Below are 18,335 nucleotides of genomic sequence, written 5' to 3'. Positions count from 1 at the left end.
GTGAACCCGTGTCTATGGCCCTCTGAGTCTCGTGGACGAATAGCGCGAGCTGGGTTTCACACGACCGTCTTTTTCGAAACCCATGCTGATTCCTACAGAGTAGATTTCTAGTCTCCAGAAAAGTCATTATACTCGAACATAATACGTGTTCCAAAATTCTACAACTGATCGACGTTAGAGATGTAGGTCTATAGTTCTGCGCATCTATTCGACGCCCCTTCTTGAAAACGGGGATGACCTGTGCCCTTTTCCAATACTTTGGAACGCTACGCTCTTCTAGAGACCTACGGTACACCGCTGCAAGAAGGGGGCATGTTCCTTCGCGTACTCTGTGTAAAATCGAACAGGTATCCCATCAGGTCCAGCGGCCTTTCCTCTTTTGAGCGATGTTAATTGTTTCTCTATCACTCTGTCGTCTATTTCGATATCTACCATTTTGTCATCTGTGCGACAATCTAGAGAAGGAACTAGAAAATCGCAAAACCAAGAAGGAGCTGTGCGACATAAACCAAATTCATTAGGCGTGTTTCTACGTCTGAAATATGATATCTATACAAATTTCGCGCCAGTCGCATAAGAGTGGCGCCAGTAGCGTCACTACGATGTTGCGAAACAGGTTTGCCTTAGGAAATACTGTACGGACGTGAGTGTTAATGCCTTTGAGAATGGACATAGTGAGTTGATGTTAATCAAGGATGCCTTTGGCGACAAAGACGCCATTATCAGCACATCACTGCGTTTGAACGAAGTTGTGCAATAGGGCAACGAGAAGCCGCATGTTCCTTCTGCGATATTGCAGAAAGACTTGGCAGGAACGCAGCCAGTATACGTGATTGCTATCAGCGATGGTCGCGAGAATGTACGGTCACAAGGTGACCAGGTTCCGGACGGCCAAACGGCTCTTCCATGAGGGAAAGATAATCGTGTTCGGCGTTTGGCTCTGGCGCATCGTACTCCATCTGCAGCAGCGGTTTGAGCAGCGGTTGGCAGCACAGTGATACAATGAAGTTTTACAAATAGCCTACTTCAAGGACAGCTCCGAGCCAGATGCTGACCCCAAACTACCGCCATTTGCGGCTTCAGTGGTGTCAAGCGAGAGCTCATTGGGGGGCTGAGTGAAGGTATGGTTTCCTCCCTAATGAAAGCTGGCTCCCCCTCTGTGCCAATGGCGGCCGTGAGTTGGTTAGAAGGAGGCCAGTTGAGACCCTGCATCCAACATGTCTGCCTTCTAGATGCACTGGACCTTCACGTGGAGTTATGGTCTTTCGTATGACAGTAACAGCTAACAGCACTCTCGTTGTCTCACACACTCTGACTGCAAATTTGTACGTCCGTTTTGTTATTCGTCCTGTTGTGCTGCCATTCGTGAATAGCATTCCAGGGGGTGTTTTCTAACGAGCTAATGCTCACCTACATGCCGCTGTTGTACCCCAACATGCTCTACAGTGTGCCGACATGTTGCCTTCGTAAGCTCCATCTCCAGATATCTTTTAGTGAAGCATTTATGGGACATCGTTGGACGACAACTCCAGCGTCATCAACAATCAGCATTAATCAACCCCATATTAACCGACCAAGTGCAACACGGTTGGAACTCCAACACACAAATTGGCATCTGGCACCTATACAACAAATTGCGTACACGTTTGCATTCTTGGACTCAACAGTCTCTCGGTTACACCTGTTTTCAATGTAACAGCATTTTACATTTGCAATGGCTTATGTCGCGTTACATTAACCTGTGATCTTGCAGTGACAGTCACTTAAATATGGTACCAAGAGAAACGTATTCCCGAAATTTCGTTACTATATTATGTATATAGTTTTTTGGTAATGCGTCTTTTTTGAGTCACTTTACATATTATTACTGTTATTATTCATTATAGTAACTACATATTTCATAAATATTTGAAACAATTCTCATGTATTCTTTAGTGTCATTTGGACATTTTTAAAATGAATGAAATGTTTCGATATCTGTCAACCATCGTCAGATCTACGTGCTTACAACAGCAACCTGTCGTGCACGTGGCAGCACCTCTCATCTGAGATCCGTACCATGATACTGGGTTCTGAAACAGTCACGGCGTACTGCAGACGCATCTGCGTAGACCTGAATATGGTCAAGAAAGATCGAAACGTATCATGTAATTAAGAAAGATGTTCAGCTGAGACTGAAGAACAAAGAATAATCGTTTTAGACTCTAGGAAATATGGTGACTGCCTTTTCTGGTGTGCGCTCAGACAGCTTTGGTCCTGCAGTGCTACCTGCATGGAGCATATCATCCTCGAGTGCGGTTTTATTTCCTCCATGGGGTTCTTTTGCTTCTGATTGGGTTGGCGCTTGTTTTGTTTTACTAGAGAATAATAGTGTAATTGCAGTTGATTTAGTGATACCCCAGTTGCCTGCCGGCCGCTGGTACCCGAGCGGTTCTAGGCGCTTCAGTCTGGAACCGCGCGACGGCTACGGTCGCAGGTTCGAATCCTACATCGGGCATGGATGTGCGTGATGTCCTTAGGTTACTTAGGTTTAAGTAGTTCTAAGTTCTAGGGGACTGATGACCTGAGATGATAAGTCCCATAGTGCTCAGAGCCGTTTGAACCATTTTGAACCCAGTTGCCTTCGTTTTTCTGAAAGTACCTCCACAGAGGTAAAAATGCTGTAATACGCCACCAGCAAAACACACAACACAAAACGTTGAATAATTGGTTACTGTTACACACAACACAATGTGGTACAGACCCGACATTCTTTTTTTTATTTTTTTATTTTTTTTTTTATTTTTCAGTCAACTCACACACGGAATGCAGTAGACCAAGTCCTAATCAGTAAACCTGTCCACGCTTCTGCGTGTCACTGATAACTTACAAGTAATACTACCACTAATATAAACCCGAAATAAGAACCGAGCAATACCTAATGGAAGGCCGAGGACGAAGGGTCGAATGGGCATTACTATTGTCAACAGTACGTGCCACGACTGAAGAGAAGAGGTGTGTTTCCAAACAAGATACAAAGTGCTTACCGTAGATATTTTCACTTTTCTGCAGCTATTTTCAGTGTGACACTGATAGAAGGATACTCATAAACGGGGCTATGCAATCAAACGAAATGCAATTACTCCGTAACGAATCTCCAGAGATAACTGCTCCCCAACACCAAAATAAACAGAAAATATCCTTGAGCAACCGACTTAATTTTAACAACTGTAGCTAAAGTGATATCATCATGAAAATCGTCCCACGTCAGCTAGGGTTCTCCGAAAAGCTTTACAAATACAACGCAGCAAAAACTACAGAATAATAGGAAGCCGTTTTCCACAAATTGGTTGACATTCAGTGGATACCTTTGACCCAGCACTTACAAAGGACACTTCGTTGTTACAAAAATATTTGGAATATAGCGGTAACCATGTTCTTATTGATTCTTTAGTTGTTGTGGAAGAGTTATTACATTTATTTAATCTCCTGATAATTTGTGGAATATATACCGACTTTTCAAGTGCAGTTACCTTTTTTTACTTTTCTAGAGTTTTGGGAACACAATATAACCTGTTTGCTGCTAGAGAACTTAATTCATTTCTTGTATAACAGAGCGTAATATCTTTTACTCACTGCAGGTTTTGCTCTCACATTAAAAAAACAAAAACAAAAAAAACAAAACAAAAAAAACAAGCAATTGTTGCCGAGAACTGTTATAATCTTAGGTATGAACACCACACTAGCGCAGTCAATCTGATGTCAACACATGGGTTTTGAGGGAAATGAGTCTTTTTAGAGTCAAAAAAACCATAACGCTCCTTACACAGGCTGCTACACATCATTCATTAGATTTTCTCTAAATGACAAGCTGGCTCTGAGCACTGTGGGACTCAACTGCTGAGGTCATTAGTCCCCTAGAACTTAGAACTAGTTAAACCTAACTAACCTAAGGACATCAAAACATCCATGCCCGAGGCAGGATTCGAACCTGCGACCGCAGCGGTCTTGCGGTTCCAGACTGCAGCGCCTTTAACCGCACGGCCACTTCGGCCGGCTAAATGACAGGAAGTTACAAGAGTGACGGATGTTATTTCACATATAATATTCCATTTCAAAGGTCCTTCCGGCCCCTTTTTTCGGCAAATTCATCATTTTTGGTTTTCCAAATATTTGCACAATTTATAGCGTAGAAAGCTTTTCTTTAATTTGACGGCCACATTCTCTGTATAATTAATTTTCTTCTCCATTCATCTTTACTAGTATTTCCCTACGTTAGAGCTTTTGCAGACCATTATTGCTATTCAGCTTCGGATCAAGCATTCCCGAAAAGCGACAAAAGAGAGAGAGAGAGAGAGAGAGAGAGAGAGAGAGAGAGAGAGAGAGCGAGAGGTAGATACTGTCATCAGCTGTAGTTCCACTTTTCTTCTGGGCGTAATTTTCACTTTTATCACTGCCCCTTCAACCAAGCAGCTGTGGAACACGTACCTGTCATGTAGTCTTTTTTATTGCCACTTACCTTTCGTGATGTTCCACCTTTGATATTTCAACTTAACTCCTGGAGACGTTGAAAACTCTACGGTGCGCTACACTTCCTTTTTATTCATTCAGAAATATCTTAGTTTACTTTAAACACTTATGGGATCATTCCATTAGTACATATAAAAATATGAAAAATCACTTGGATGAAAATTAACTTAGATGAGAAAAAAGAGAAAAATGAGCTCCATACTATCTAAAATATTCTGAAGTGCCACCTAATGTAACTACTCAATTATTTTCTATTTCAACATTACGCTTGCATTTCTGAGATCGTATTAACTTGCACCCATTTCACGTCAGCAGATTAAGGTGTCCTGGGAAACATATTTGCAGGTGGGCTCAGACGCTGAATAATGACCCAGCTTAACAGCAGAGGATACTGTATTTTATAAAGAACGTCTTAAAAGCCTATAAAGCGGAGAAGACGCCCACTGCTGTTCAGCCCAAATGGCTAACAAAGTGCAAGGTAGCCTTTTGCTCCTATTACAGTGTTTAACACTCGAGGAAGCTGCTAGGGTCTGATATACTTTGCACAGCGAACTTCTCATCTCAGAGTAGCACTTACAACCTATGTCCTCAATTATCTGCTGGTCATATCCCTATATCTATCTTCCTCTACAGTTTGTACCCTCTACAGTTCCCTCTTGTACCATGGAAGTTATTCCATGATGTCTTAACACATGCCATATCATCCTGCACTTCCGTTTGTCAGTGTTTTCCTCTCCGATTCTGCGGAGAACCTCCTCATTCCTTAACTTATCAGTCGACCGGGTTTTCGACATTCGTCTGTAGCATCACATATCAAATGCTTCACTTCTCTCCTGTTCCAGTTTTCCCACAGTCGATGTTTCATTACCATATAATGCTCTGCTCTAAACGTACATTCTCAGAAATTTCTTTTTCAAATTAAGGCCTATGTTTGATACCGATAGATTTCTCTTGGCCAGGAATGCCCTTTTGCCAGTGCTAGTCTGTTCTTTACGTCCTTCTTTCACTGTCCATAATGGGTTATTTTGCTGCCTATGTAGCAGAATTCCTTAACTTCATCTACTTCGTTACCATAACTCCTGATGTTTTCTCGCTGTTCTCATTTCTACTACTTCTCATTTCTTTCGTCTTTTTTTGATTCATTCTCAATCCATATTCTGTACTTTACATCTTCATCTACATACATACTCCGCAATCCACCATACGGTGCGTGAAGGAGGGTACCTCGTACTACAACTAGCATCTTCTCTTCCTGTTCCACTCCCAAACAGAACGAGGGAAAAATGACTGCCTATATGCCTCTGTACGAGCCCTAATCTCTCTTATCTTAGCTTTGTGGTCTTTCCGCGAAATGTAAGTTGGCGGCAGTAAAATTGTACTGCAGTCAGCCTCAAATGCTGGTTCTCTAAATTTCCTCAGTAGCGATTCACGAAAAGAACGCCTCCTTTCCTCTAGAGACTCCCACCCAAGTTCCTGAAGTATTTTCGTAATATTCGCGTGATGATCAAACCTACCAGCCCGCCTCTGAATTGCTTCAATGTCTTCCCTCAATCCGACCTGATAGGGATCCCAAACGATCGAGCAGTACTCAAGAATAGGTCGTATTAGTGTTTTATAAGCGGTCTGCTTTACAGATGAATCACATCTTCCCAAATTCTACCAATGAACCGAAGACTACTATCCGCCTTCCCCACAACTACCATTACATGCTTGTCCCACTTCATATCGCTCTGTAATGTTACGCCCAAATATTTAGTCGACGTGACTGTGTCAAGCGCTACACTACTAATGGAGTATTCAAACATTACAGGATTCTTTTTCCTATTCATCTGCATTAACTTACATTTAGCTATATTTAAAGTTAGCTGCCATTCTGTACACCAATCACAATCCTGTCGAAGTCATCTTGTGTCCTCGTACAGTCTCTCAGCGACGACACCTTCCCGTACACCACAGCATCATCAGCAAACAGCCGCACATTGCTATCCACCCTATCCAAAAGATCATTTATGTAGATAGAAAACAACAGCGGACCTCCCACACTTCCCTGGGGCACAGCTCATTAGACTGTTCATTCCATTCAACACATCGCATAATTCTACTTCAGTTTCACTTAGAATAGCAACGTCATCAGTGAATCGTTTCGTTGATATCCTTTCACCCTGAATTTTATTCTCATTCTTGAACCGTTCTTTGATTTCTGTCATTGCTTCTTCGATGTATAGGTTGAACAGTAGGGGCGAAAGACTATATCCCTGTCGAATCAGAAACAACGGAACTCCCGCCATAGAGCCATTGGATCTACAAACAAGTAAGTGGTGATGACACTTCGTGACTCCTCTGACAACTAGTCTTGATGTAGTGATTTTCAGCATACGCTGTATTGTGAGTTTCGATACTGACCTTCTCCTGCAGCGTGGCCTCCATGCTGAGCAGATGCCTGATGGTGTCGTAGACGGACGTGTGCGAACCGCTGCCGCTCCGCGTCCCAGTGGGCCGCCGCACGGGGGTGGCCGGCCTCGGCATGGCCACCTCCTTCATGCCGCGCCGCTTGTCGTCAAAGGCGGGGCGCGCCGTCGTCGTCGACGTCGTCGTCGTGGTGTCTGGCGCAGGTGTGGAGGTGCTCGTGGTGGCGGCAGCCTGGCTCTCGTCGCCGGCAGGCGTTTTCCTGTCAGAGAAGCGCATGCCGCCCTCGAACCAGGGGCCCAGCTCTGTCGCGAACTCTGGCCGCTTCTGCGTAGCGAGGGAAGCGGAGGCGGCGTGCTGGCGCGCCTTCTTCACCAGAGACTTCAGTTCGACGACGTCCTCGTCGTAGGCGGCGGGCGCCGCGTCCTCCTCGGTGCCGTACGGGTAGGGTAGCTGGCGCGCGCTCGACGTGTACTCCCAGGCTGCCGCGTCGTCCGCCAGCAGGCGCTCCTCGTGCTCGGGCAGCAGCGGCAAGCCGTACGCCACCTGTTGCTGCACCTGCCCACACACACACACCGAGATCTCAGTACTTTGCACTCTGCGCGGCCTGCAGCGGATGCCAAGACAGAATAATACAATGAAACTTTCACGACTCGACACCTTAGCTCTGGATGTGTCGTCCGGGTTCTATGGTGATGGTTCAAGAAATCTTCCCGTTTCTAACGGTTCGACCAACGCGGGGCTGGACATTTTCAGAGGTTTCCAGAATGAGATTTTCACTCTGCAGCGGAGTGTGCGCTGATATGAAACTTTCTGGCAGATTAAAACTGTGTGCCGGACCGAGACTTGAACTCGGGACCTTTGCCTTTCGCGGGCGAGTGCTCTACCAAATGAGCTACCTAAGCACGACTTACGCTCCGTCCTCTCAGATTTACTTCCGCCAGTACCTCGCCTCCTACATTACAAACTTTACAGAAGCTCTCCTGCGAAAGGCAAAGACCCCGAGTTTGAGTCTCGGTCCGGCACACACTTTTAATCTGCCAGAAAGTTTCATTTTCAGAGGCGCTCATGGGTCCAGTGGGTCTTGCCGATCGATGGGTCGTACGTCGACGAATGGCTTAAACGCGGCAATAAGAACGTGCTACAAGTTTACATGTGATCGTCAGACAAGGCTTGTCACAGATTAAACTTAACTTTTAAGTGATTTATCATTCTCAGACGACAATCGATAGTTTATTCTTATCTCTGAGAAGGGTTACCATATGTAAACTTCTATCATTCCCTTTTTTCACGGTATTTATGTTGCTTTCCGGCGTCTGACCTTTTAGTCGGCAAGTCAGCAGAAAGAGAGCACTGCTGAATATGTCCAGCGCAGCTCTGGACGAAACATCAGGAAGGGAAAATTTTCATGGACCACGACTATACAACCCGGAAAACGCATCAGCAGCCAAGTAGAATGTTCATATGATCTGTGACAAATTCGCTGCAAAATACTCAATTTGAGCGTAAGTGGGTTCAAACTGCAATGTTTGGAATATTTTTTATTCCTTGGCAAGAGAATGAAAGCTTCCTGAAATTGGTTATGGGTTATTATTTTTTGAGACAAAGAGAGAGAGAGAGAGAGAGAGAGAGAGAGAGAGAGAGAGAGAGAGAAGGACAGAGAGAGAGAGACTGAACCTGAAAAGAGAGAGACTGAGTGGAAGATGTGAGACATTGAGTCATGAGGGAGAAAGTGAGTGTAATGTGTGTCACTTGGTAGTACATAGTGTGTTATATTTGACAGCACAAACACTGTGAAGGTAGGAGACTAGACTGTGTTTGTGTGTACATTGGTGGCAAGCTGATGTTTGTTTGTGTGTGTGTGTGTGTGTGTGTGTGTGTGTGTGTGTGTGTGTGTGTGTGTGAGTGAGTGGGTGTGAGTGATGGAGGGAGAGAGGTACACAGAGTGTGAGACGTTAGTGGGTATAGAATGTGAGGTAATGAGTCGATAGAGGGAGATAGCAGGTGGAGGTAATGGGAAGTGAGAAATAGAGTGTGGGGAAGAGTGGAGGTAGAGTAGAGGTAGAGTACCTGTGGGTGCAGGTAGAGCTGAGGCGGCTGCGCGTGCGGGTAGAGGGAGGCGGCGGCGGCGGCGCGCTGGCGCTGCTGCTCGTCGCTGTACAGCTGGCTGAGAATGAGGTTGCGCAGGAACTGCGAGTTGACCTCGGCTGTGTCGTCGCGCGGACTGCTGTGCTCGAACCACATCTCCTGCCCGATGGGCAGCGCCTCCTCCCGCTGTTCGCGCTCCGCCTCCTGCTGGATCTCGTCCTGCCACCACAGCATCGCCTGGTTTACACCCACACAGCATGCAACCAGTACAGCTGACTACTGTCCACCGACAGGCGAAACATCTACACTACAGTCTACTCAAAGTTCAAAACCCAGCTAAAGCATGACCCACAGGGCCAAGTGTAAGCTCACCAGACAAACCATTGGTTACTTAAAGGAGTGCACTGCGTTGCTAGTCAGGCGAATGCTGTCCTGGAAATCCACTCGCAAACATTCCCAAGTGGGATTTCCACTGCCTTACACTCAGATTGATGGGATATTTGGCTGAAAATGTCTTATATAAACGGCCAACCTTGCTCTCAAGAGGTCATCATAAGCAATGCTCCACGATACACACGCATCGCGGACCTTCACCGGGAATGAGACTCTCACGGAAGTAATCCACAAACCCACCACAAGACTATACAGAAACTCCAGACATTCGCAGAACCCGTTTATTCTGAATCTGGGTAACTAAGACCACAACCATGGATGGAAACATAAAAGACCAAAAGACAAACTTGTAAGGACCTAACATCTATGGCCAAGTACACGCAAACACAACGGTACAAGTGAGCCCCCGTTAATCAGACGCCATTACTGGTTATCCAGTTGGAACACACTTTCCGAATAACTGGCACCACGCCGGGAAGCCGTACCGTACACTACATGCAGACATGCTCCAACCCTCCACACAGTGAGATGATCTATGGCCGATCTCCCACTACTATATAACGATCTTGATTGTTCCAGGAATGCAGTGGCTACAGCAAACTCGGATACATCGCCATCGCTTCCCACGGCAATGATGCATGATACCCATATTAACAAACGCAACCTTGCATGAACTATCGCAGCTAGTAGGCCACTACTGCTCTTACTACCCATCCCACTGTCGCAGAGGTTTTTTTCTCACGGCACGAGCCTTAGCACTCTTTTCCCTCTGCACTTCAAATTGCTACCCTCATTCGCGTTTCGTCTACTATCAGTGACCTGATGGACCGTGTTAATGCGTAGTCTTACCCAGACGCACGGATAACATCACAACTCTAGAGAACAGGGACTTGATACAGAATGCAGAACGAGTATACTGCCTCCGGTATACATCTCGCGTAAGGAACATCTTTTTGACTTAAACATTTTTAATTGCGTTACAATTGAACTCACACAGATAAAATTTAGTCCGTGTTGTGAATCATTACTGTATCCTCTTTGAAGACGACAGATAAAGCCTGATGGTGGCCTTGCAAGAGTAAAACCTGGTAACGAAATAAATTAATACTGTGGAACATCCACAAAAAAAAAAAAAAAAATGGTTCAAATGGCTCTGAGCACTATGGGACTCAACTGCTGAGGTCATTAGTCCCCTAGAACTTAAAACTAGTTAAACCTAACTAACCTAAGGACATCACAAACATCCATGCCCGAGGCAGGATTCGAACCTGCGACCGTAGTGGTCTTGCGGTTCCAGACTGCAGCGCCTTTAACCGCACGGCCACTTCGGCCGGCGGAACATCCACAGATTCCTGCTTTTCGTTCATAAGTATCCTCCGTGATGCATAACATGTTGACTTGTGTATGTGAATGTATGTATAGTTGTAGGTATCACATCTCGAACGGACCGTTAAATTACCCGATCTTGATCCCAAATAACATGTCTGGCAAAGAACCCTTTGGCATCAGAGTCTGGACAGTGTTCTGGATCTGTGACGGCGGGGCGGGAGGCAGACAGTGTTAGCAAGTTTGTGAATCCCCACAACTCCCGTTCGTTGCATCGGTGCACTACTGCTGCCAGTTGAATCCATTGTAGCCAGATACAGACAGGCTTCTCGTGGCCTCGAATATATCGCCATTTTTAAGGCTGGAGGAAATTTTTAAATCAAATACTAGCCGTTTTTATATTATTTTTGATTACAAGACGCGCCTGAATTTTGGAGACAATTGCACCAAGAAAAAATGCATCTTACAATTCGTAAATTGCAGTAGGTACGGCATACTTGAAGTAACTTGTGCAGTCATTTTCGACGAAATGACACCATTATCAGGAATAGATTCTACTACAATAGACAGCGTTAGCGTGATGTCTCCTGGATGTGACGAATGTTTTGTCAGGTGTGCACAGCAGCGCTCAGGCAAGTACTACATTAATCCTCTGCCAATCAAATAAAGACTGTGCGTTCGAGAGCGAATTACCTCAATGTCTTCTATCGGATCGGAGGCCACCACATCGTCGTCGTAGTTGTAGAAGCCGTAGCCGGGGTGCTGCCTCGGCTGGTCGTAGTAGTAGGGGAGCGGCGGGTAGGCGTAAGCGAGAGGCGGCTGCGGCTGCTGCGCGTAGTGGTAGTCACCGTAGTAGGCGCGCGGCCACGCCCCCGCTGCCGCCCCCGGCGCCGCTACCGCCCCCGCCGACACCCCCGAGTTGCGGCCGTAGCGCTTGATGCCGAACGCGGGGTACGCCAACAGTGGCACTGCTGCCAGCCACAGTGCCAACGCCGCCGATACCAGCATCTGTCCACACACGTCACCTCAGACACTGACACCCAGTGTCCGCCCTCCTTCTCCACCAACTCTCATTCTCAAGTAAAACTAAATCATCACATACAAAGCCAGAGTAGGCGCATAAAGATTTCTGCAGTACTCAACACTGTTAAGGTTTTGCTACGACCAGTTATGTTCATGTAGGCCCATCTTCAGGCGCACACTGTTTTCAGTTCACATGTCAAACTTACACCTGTTACTTACATGGTTATTCGTACAGTTGTGAAAATCAGTATGAAGCAAAGGTTTCTGCAAATTGATTATACAATGTCTGAAACGTTCATTATGAAACTATTAGATACATACACTGATCAGCTGAAACATTATGACCACTGCTCACTGCGATGTTGGATGCCGCCTGGTACCGTTACGGTCACGTGACGAGGTATTAAAGGTAGCAAGAGGAGCAGACAAGGACAAGGAATCATCCTAGTAAAGATATTGACTGAAAATGCTGAAATCCTTTGAGATAAGCCGCTTTGACAAAGGGAAGATCATTATTATGAAGAGCCTGTGAACAAATATCTAGAAAATGCCGAAGCTAGTCTTACGTTCAGGTGATCCTGTCGTAAGCACTTACGGAAAGAGGTAGCAGGACAGTGGAACTACCACCAGGCGCTAAATGATTGGATGTCCATGACTTTCCACAGAACGTGTGGTTGGGAGGCTTGTCTGCTCTATAAAGTAGGATGGATTGTAATCTGTGGCATCTCTGCGGAAAGAGCAGAATGATGGGGCACGAAAAATTGTTTCGGATCACACCATTCATCGTACACTGTTGAACATCGAGCTCCGCAGCAGACCACCCTTAGCGTTCACATGTTGACCCAACGACATATCCAGTTACGGTTGCAGTAGGCACGGGACCATTGCGATTCAGCTGTCGAACAACGGAAACGTGTCGGATGTACGGGTGAAACACATTTTTGCTACTCTTGGTCCCTGTCCCTGGTCGTCTCCACGGACGCCGTCATCGAAGTAAACGGCGGATCGAAACGAGCAGCGTGCCACGGATGCAGGCTGGTGGGATCAGTATTGTGCTATGGGAGACATTCTCCTGCACTTTCATGGGACCTGTGGTAGTAATTTAAGACATGCTGACAGCTGCGAACGACCTGCATCCCTTCATGATTGATGTGCTCCGCGACGGCGATGTCATCTTTCAGCAGTATAATTGTCCGTGTCTCGCCTGATGTAAGTCCAATGCATCCTATCTTGGTCGCCGTCGGGCGTGCATCACCGCGTACGCAAATAAGCAGCCCGCTATTTGCGCGAATTGCATGACCTGTTCGTAGACATGTAACACCAAGTACCTCCACAAACCTAGTAACAAACTGTCGGATCCCTGATACGAAGAATCAGTGATTTATTTAGTTGCAAAGACGGACAAACGTGCTATTAAGCTTGTGGTCATAATGTTTTGGATCATCAGTGTACATACAAGCCATAAACAATCATATCGGAATGACATAGTTTCTTTCATAACACGACTAAGAAAAAAAAGAAAAAAAAAGGTGTTTGCGTTTCCTGCATGGAAACTGCCTCAATGCCTCAATTCTTCTTAATTACCTCAAAAATTTTCTTCGGGATTGATCATTCATACAATGAAACTGACGCCCACTCTTCTCGTAATGCTCTTTTCAGCAGAAATACGGCTTCAAATCGTCATCCAGTGCAATAAACACGCCTTGCAAGTATTTCTCATTGTTTTTCCACGGGGCTAAAACCCAAACTATGAGCAGGACAGTGCAAGACATCGATACATTTATCTTAAAACTACTTTTCTGTTGCGCAGAAATCTTGGGAGATGCATTATCATGTGGAAACTTTACATCTAGGACCCCTAGGTTCACATACAACCTAATTCACACTCAGTGTGCATATGAGAGTTTATTCTATTGTTCGTGCAAGCAATGCGTGATTGACCTTTAGTGTAGAATGTTGCCCGAATCATAACCCTACACCAAAATTTCTATTCATTCCTACCTCCTGCTCTGTTCTCAGATCATGCCAATCATACTGAAATCCATCCAGACGATCCCATTTGAACTTTTTCTCATCACTAAAGGTCACTTTATCCCATTCTTAAGTCCGTGACATGTTTTTCAGAAAACTCCAATTTAGCCTGTTTGGAGAGTAGAGCAGGTTTCTGCAGGCTTTTCTTTGATGCAGACGTTTCCATTTGACAATATTTGTCGTCACGTCTGGCAGTTACTGGTATTTGTAGACCAGCAAGAAGTTGAATAACGGTTTGTGGCCTTTGCTTTGTGCAAAAGAAACCGTTTGGATGCCAATATTTTCCGTTCTGTCCACACTATGCCCGGATATAGCAAAATTATTGATCACTGTACTTAAAGGATTCAACTTCTTGGTGACTGACGATTAGAGAGTCCTGCTTCCTTCTACTCGCCGAATTTTGCTTTTTCAGCACATTATAACTGTTTTCGCAAGGCTAGGTCACAATCGTGGTTCTCGTACACAATACGCACGCTCACTAACGGTGTCTCATATCCGCAGGAAAGGCACGTACGCATTAACACCGCATAGAGCCGACTGCCTTTCCACCCTCTACCACCCGAATCGTTGATGTCTTGTTGTGTACTGTACTACTGACATCAAATACGATACTATTTCACTGCATTTGTCAGTGTACTGGATCCCAGGCTATTGCATATATACTTTGAGCAACAAATCCAACCGACAATGTTAATTTTCCTAAAAATATTCACATCTTTATATTGACTTGCACTACAGTAAGTACCTCTGTGGTTTCAGAAGACAAAACACTGGAGGTACTTATGATTAACGAGTACTATGTTTTAAGGACTGTAATTATTATTTAAAAGTACGTTGGTTGACTGTTACACCACCATCACGAGGTCAAGGTGCGTGACATCGTTCATGTACAGATTGATTCTGTAATGTTGTTACAAACTTTCAGGGGTGATGGGGAAGGGTAAATGTATCAATTTGAGATAAGTGATCCTGGATCATTGAATTTTGACGTCATTAATGTGTGTAGAACCTTCATTAAGGACAGTGAAAGATACTAGTCAAGATATTGGAGTCCTCATCTAAGAACTTGCTTGCTCTGTAAAAGAATAAAGTATGGAATGAATGACAGTGATGCAAAATTTTGGAATATGAAGTTCAATCACAAATTCTTATAAACAAAGCTCAGCAACAGACTACATCCTAACAACTAGCTCTCGAAAATTGTGTTTAGGCTATGTAACTATGGAAATGAATATCCTGGCCTGGCTGTGGTACTGCACCAATGGCAATGTTTCAATACATAGACTTCCCCGAGAACGCTTTATGAACACAAGCAGTAAAGTACGTAAAATTTCAGTGGGGTAAATATGTTACTGTCTGTGTGACACTTAATAAGGGCCTAATCCTTAGTGGCAATTGTCACGCCTTGTTTGCTACAGATGTGGTGTTCAGTGCGCTGTTTTCCTCGAGCATAGCTATTTGTCTCAGAACGATATATCGGACCACCAAATTTCCGCGTATCGATTGGTTATCGTCCCACAGCTCTTCACAACACACTTGAATTTGCTGCCGTAAATCCCTTGACATGTAACACTGCAGAATCGAAAGAACGATGAACTATAGGTGACTTGTTTCTCATAGACAGATTGACATTGTATCATTTGGGTGATTATTGTATTCAAGATCATAAGTATATGTGAAGAATTTTCAAGTCATTCAACATTCGATGGTAACGGAATACACGAATATGAGAGAAACTTAAAGCACAAGTAGTTTGACGCGATATTCAGGTTTTTTTCGATTCATAATAATAGTCAAAAGGAACATTATACATTCACGATTAAAAAGTACTGTTAATTCACGTGAGGATTTTTAATTGTTATGGTAGTGTATTACATTTACAGAAGATTGTGGTTGGTTCGTGAAACACACTAATTGTGTCACCAAGGAATCAAAGACTTTATTTACTGAGCTCTTACATGATTTTATAGTGGAACAGAATGGTACTTTTGCTATTGAAGGATTCCATTCGATTTCTCAAAGACTTACGATTTATTTAATTAATAGTAATTTGGTATGTTTCTTCATGTTTTTATAATAATAGTATAGTTAAGTAAAAGTAAAACTTTATATGGTGTTTCTTGTGTGCCCCGAAACAAATGTAATATTATGTTCATTGTATGAACAAGGTCGACCAATTTAAAAGTGAGGATTTCTGGGGACCTTGTCACAAATTCATTTTAATTATACAATAGGTTATTGCGGAATCGATGAACCTCGTTAAGCTGATATGGCGGTGGCATTGATGAGTGTTACGTACAGTTATGACATGAAAACTCTGAAAGCTAAAAAACTGATGAAATGGTTTGCGGTAGTGGATAGTGAATGCAACACGTCTCAAGGAGACATTTCTCCTTTTTATTGCTTTATTTGCCATCACACAGTCTTGACTAAACCTGGTGGTTATTCTTCATACAATTTGTTGTTTTCTACGTAACATTAACGGAAAGAAGCATTAGTAGCGCAAGGACATAAGACACGTTTTTTCAGTATGAAAAAGAAATCATAACTGACTGAAACTTGCAAATGTCTTCGATATTTCAGTAATAAGCTTGGATTGTGCGTTTCCTTCACTGTCACACAGAACTAGTGGTTAAGACGGTAGAAGCAATAGTCTATGACTCCTAATGAAAAGAATCAAGGTTTTCGGTGCTAAAGAAAAATGTTGTTAAGCATTTGCTTATGTTACATGGTGCGTCAAGCTTTTGGTGGTCAAACCACATCACTGAATGGATTAGCAAACAAGTTATGAAGCGAGGCAAATAACGATCTTTTCACAACAAATCTGCTGCGTGGGATAGCCACGCGGTTTGGGGCGGCTTGTCACGGTCCTGGCGGCTTCCCCCTCGGAGGTTCGAGTTCTCCGTCGGGCACGGGTGTGTGTGTCGTCCTTAGCGTAAGTAAGTTTAAGTTAGATTAAATAGTGTGTAAGCTTAGGGACCGATGACCTCATCAGTTTGGTCCCATAAGATCTTACGACAACTTTCCAAATTTCCAAACAACAAATCGGTAAATTTCTGGACTTGAGCGTTTGTATATTGCAAAAAGGTTTGTATACCGTCTTAAAACAAAGGTAAAGATTTATTGTCTGTAGGTTGTTTTAAATTGCGTTTAATGGTTTGCTGAGTTTTTAGATTTCAAACAAGTCACTATACAAAATGCACCTGTTGTTACCAGTTAAATGAAATTACAAGCGAACCGATTTTAACTTTGCGACTGAAGTGACCAGGAAATGTTAACGTGTGATAAAAATATAAATAAATATTTAAAAACATCGCAGCTATATTTCAGGTACTTTTATTACGTCACGGACACTTTCATTCTACATGATCGTCTTGAGGTAACTGAAAGTTCACCAACAATCATCGTAACTGGAACATGCCTTTGTTATGAGTCAAAATTATCTAATCGCCGTACATAACGCTAAAAGACACATCCTGGAACACGACAAGCTCACTGAGGCACTTCGACGATTGTCTGGTACAATCACAGCCGTTAATACATGCACGGAACATCACAACATTCTGCGCAATACTGATTGCTTTACACGCTATACTGAGTAAGGTGGGATATGTCGTTACGTTTCGTGCTTGTACTGATGGCTGTCGGTGTACCGATCTATAACGTGCCTTTTAGCATTTTGTATAGAGGTTAGACATTTTTGAGTCATGACAACGGAACATTTACGTCACATTATGAGAATTAGTTAAGCCACTTGAAATTGTTAATTAAGAACGAAACTAGTTGTGGTGTCTCTGAAATAGAATTGCGATGGTTTTTGTTAATATCTACCTTAGTTACAGAGCACAACATGATCAAGGTAATTAGAGTCATAGCTCTTCGAGCACACGTGAAACACCAGCAATAGTGAAGGAAGACGTTTCATATATAGTTTACAGGTTTGAAATTAGGATACCTTTCACAATAGATGTTTGCAGTGATTGAACTTGATTTCGGATGTCATGCACATTTGTGCTCGTGTATGCTTAGATACTACTGTGAAATTATTATATTTAGTAGCTAGAGTTATTGTGGCATAACATTCAAAAATGTCTGAGACATGCACACACACAAGACGACACAGTGACAGAGAGCAACAGGTACTAGAAGAGATGGAATATACATTAATGGTACTTAACTACTTGCATTTATAGCCAAGCGAGCGGCAGCTGCAAAAAGGAAATACAGTTTACGTGAGTTGTTGTCATTCCGTGAAAAACGCCGGCGTGGCTACGGGCAGTGCTAGGGCCGTGGAGTCGTGCGTCGTGCGGGGAGCTGGAGTCCGTCCCGCGTCTCACTGGCCGGCATAATTACGGCATAAAACTTCCCTTCCCACTTTGTCCAGACTTAGGACTGGCAACGGCCGGGCGCCGGGCGTTGGTGTGGTTAAAAATTTTATCGTATAGTTATGCGACCAGATCCATGGGGCACGCCGCCCATGATCACTGCTGAACACCGCGATAGGGCGAAGTGGCGGAGATGGGGCGAACAGAATAATGGGCCTGCGGCATATGGAAATT

General features: G+C 44.1%; 1 protein-coding gene across 1 annotated transcript in view; it reads right to left on the bottom strand.

Moving 5' to 3' along the window:
* Positions 1-18,335, bottom strand: part of LOC124619995 — a 70,737-nt gene that overhangs the window by 30,192 nt on the left and 22,210 nt on the right. Inside the window, exons 2-4 of the mRNA XM_047146660.1 lie at positions 11,416-11,597; positions 8,986-9,222; positions 6,913-7,473 (exon numbers count right to left, since the gene is read on the bottom strand). Coding sequence (XP_047002616.1) covers positions 6,913-7,473; positions 8,986-9,222; positions 11,416-11,597 — 980 coding nt within the window. The remainder of the gene's footprint in view (positions 1-6,912; positions 7,474-8,985; positions 9,223-11,415; positions 11,598-18,335) is intronic.

Source organism: Schistocerca americana, chromosome 6 (genome assembly GCF_021461395.2).
Source record: "Schistocerca americana isolate TAMUIC-IGC-003095 chromosome 6, iqSchAmer2.1, whole genome shotgun sequence".
NCBI classification, from domain to species: domain Eukaryota; kingdom Metazoa; phylum Arthropoda; class Insecta; order Orthoptera; family Acrididae; genus Schistocerca; species Schistocerca americana.
The sequence above is the reverse complement of the archived record's forward strand: the minus strand, read 5'-3'. Positions and strand labels throughout refer to the sequence as shown.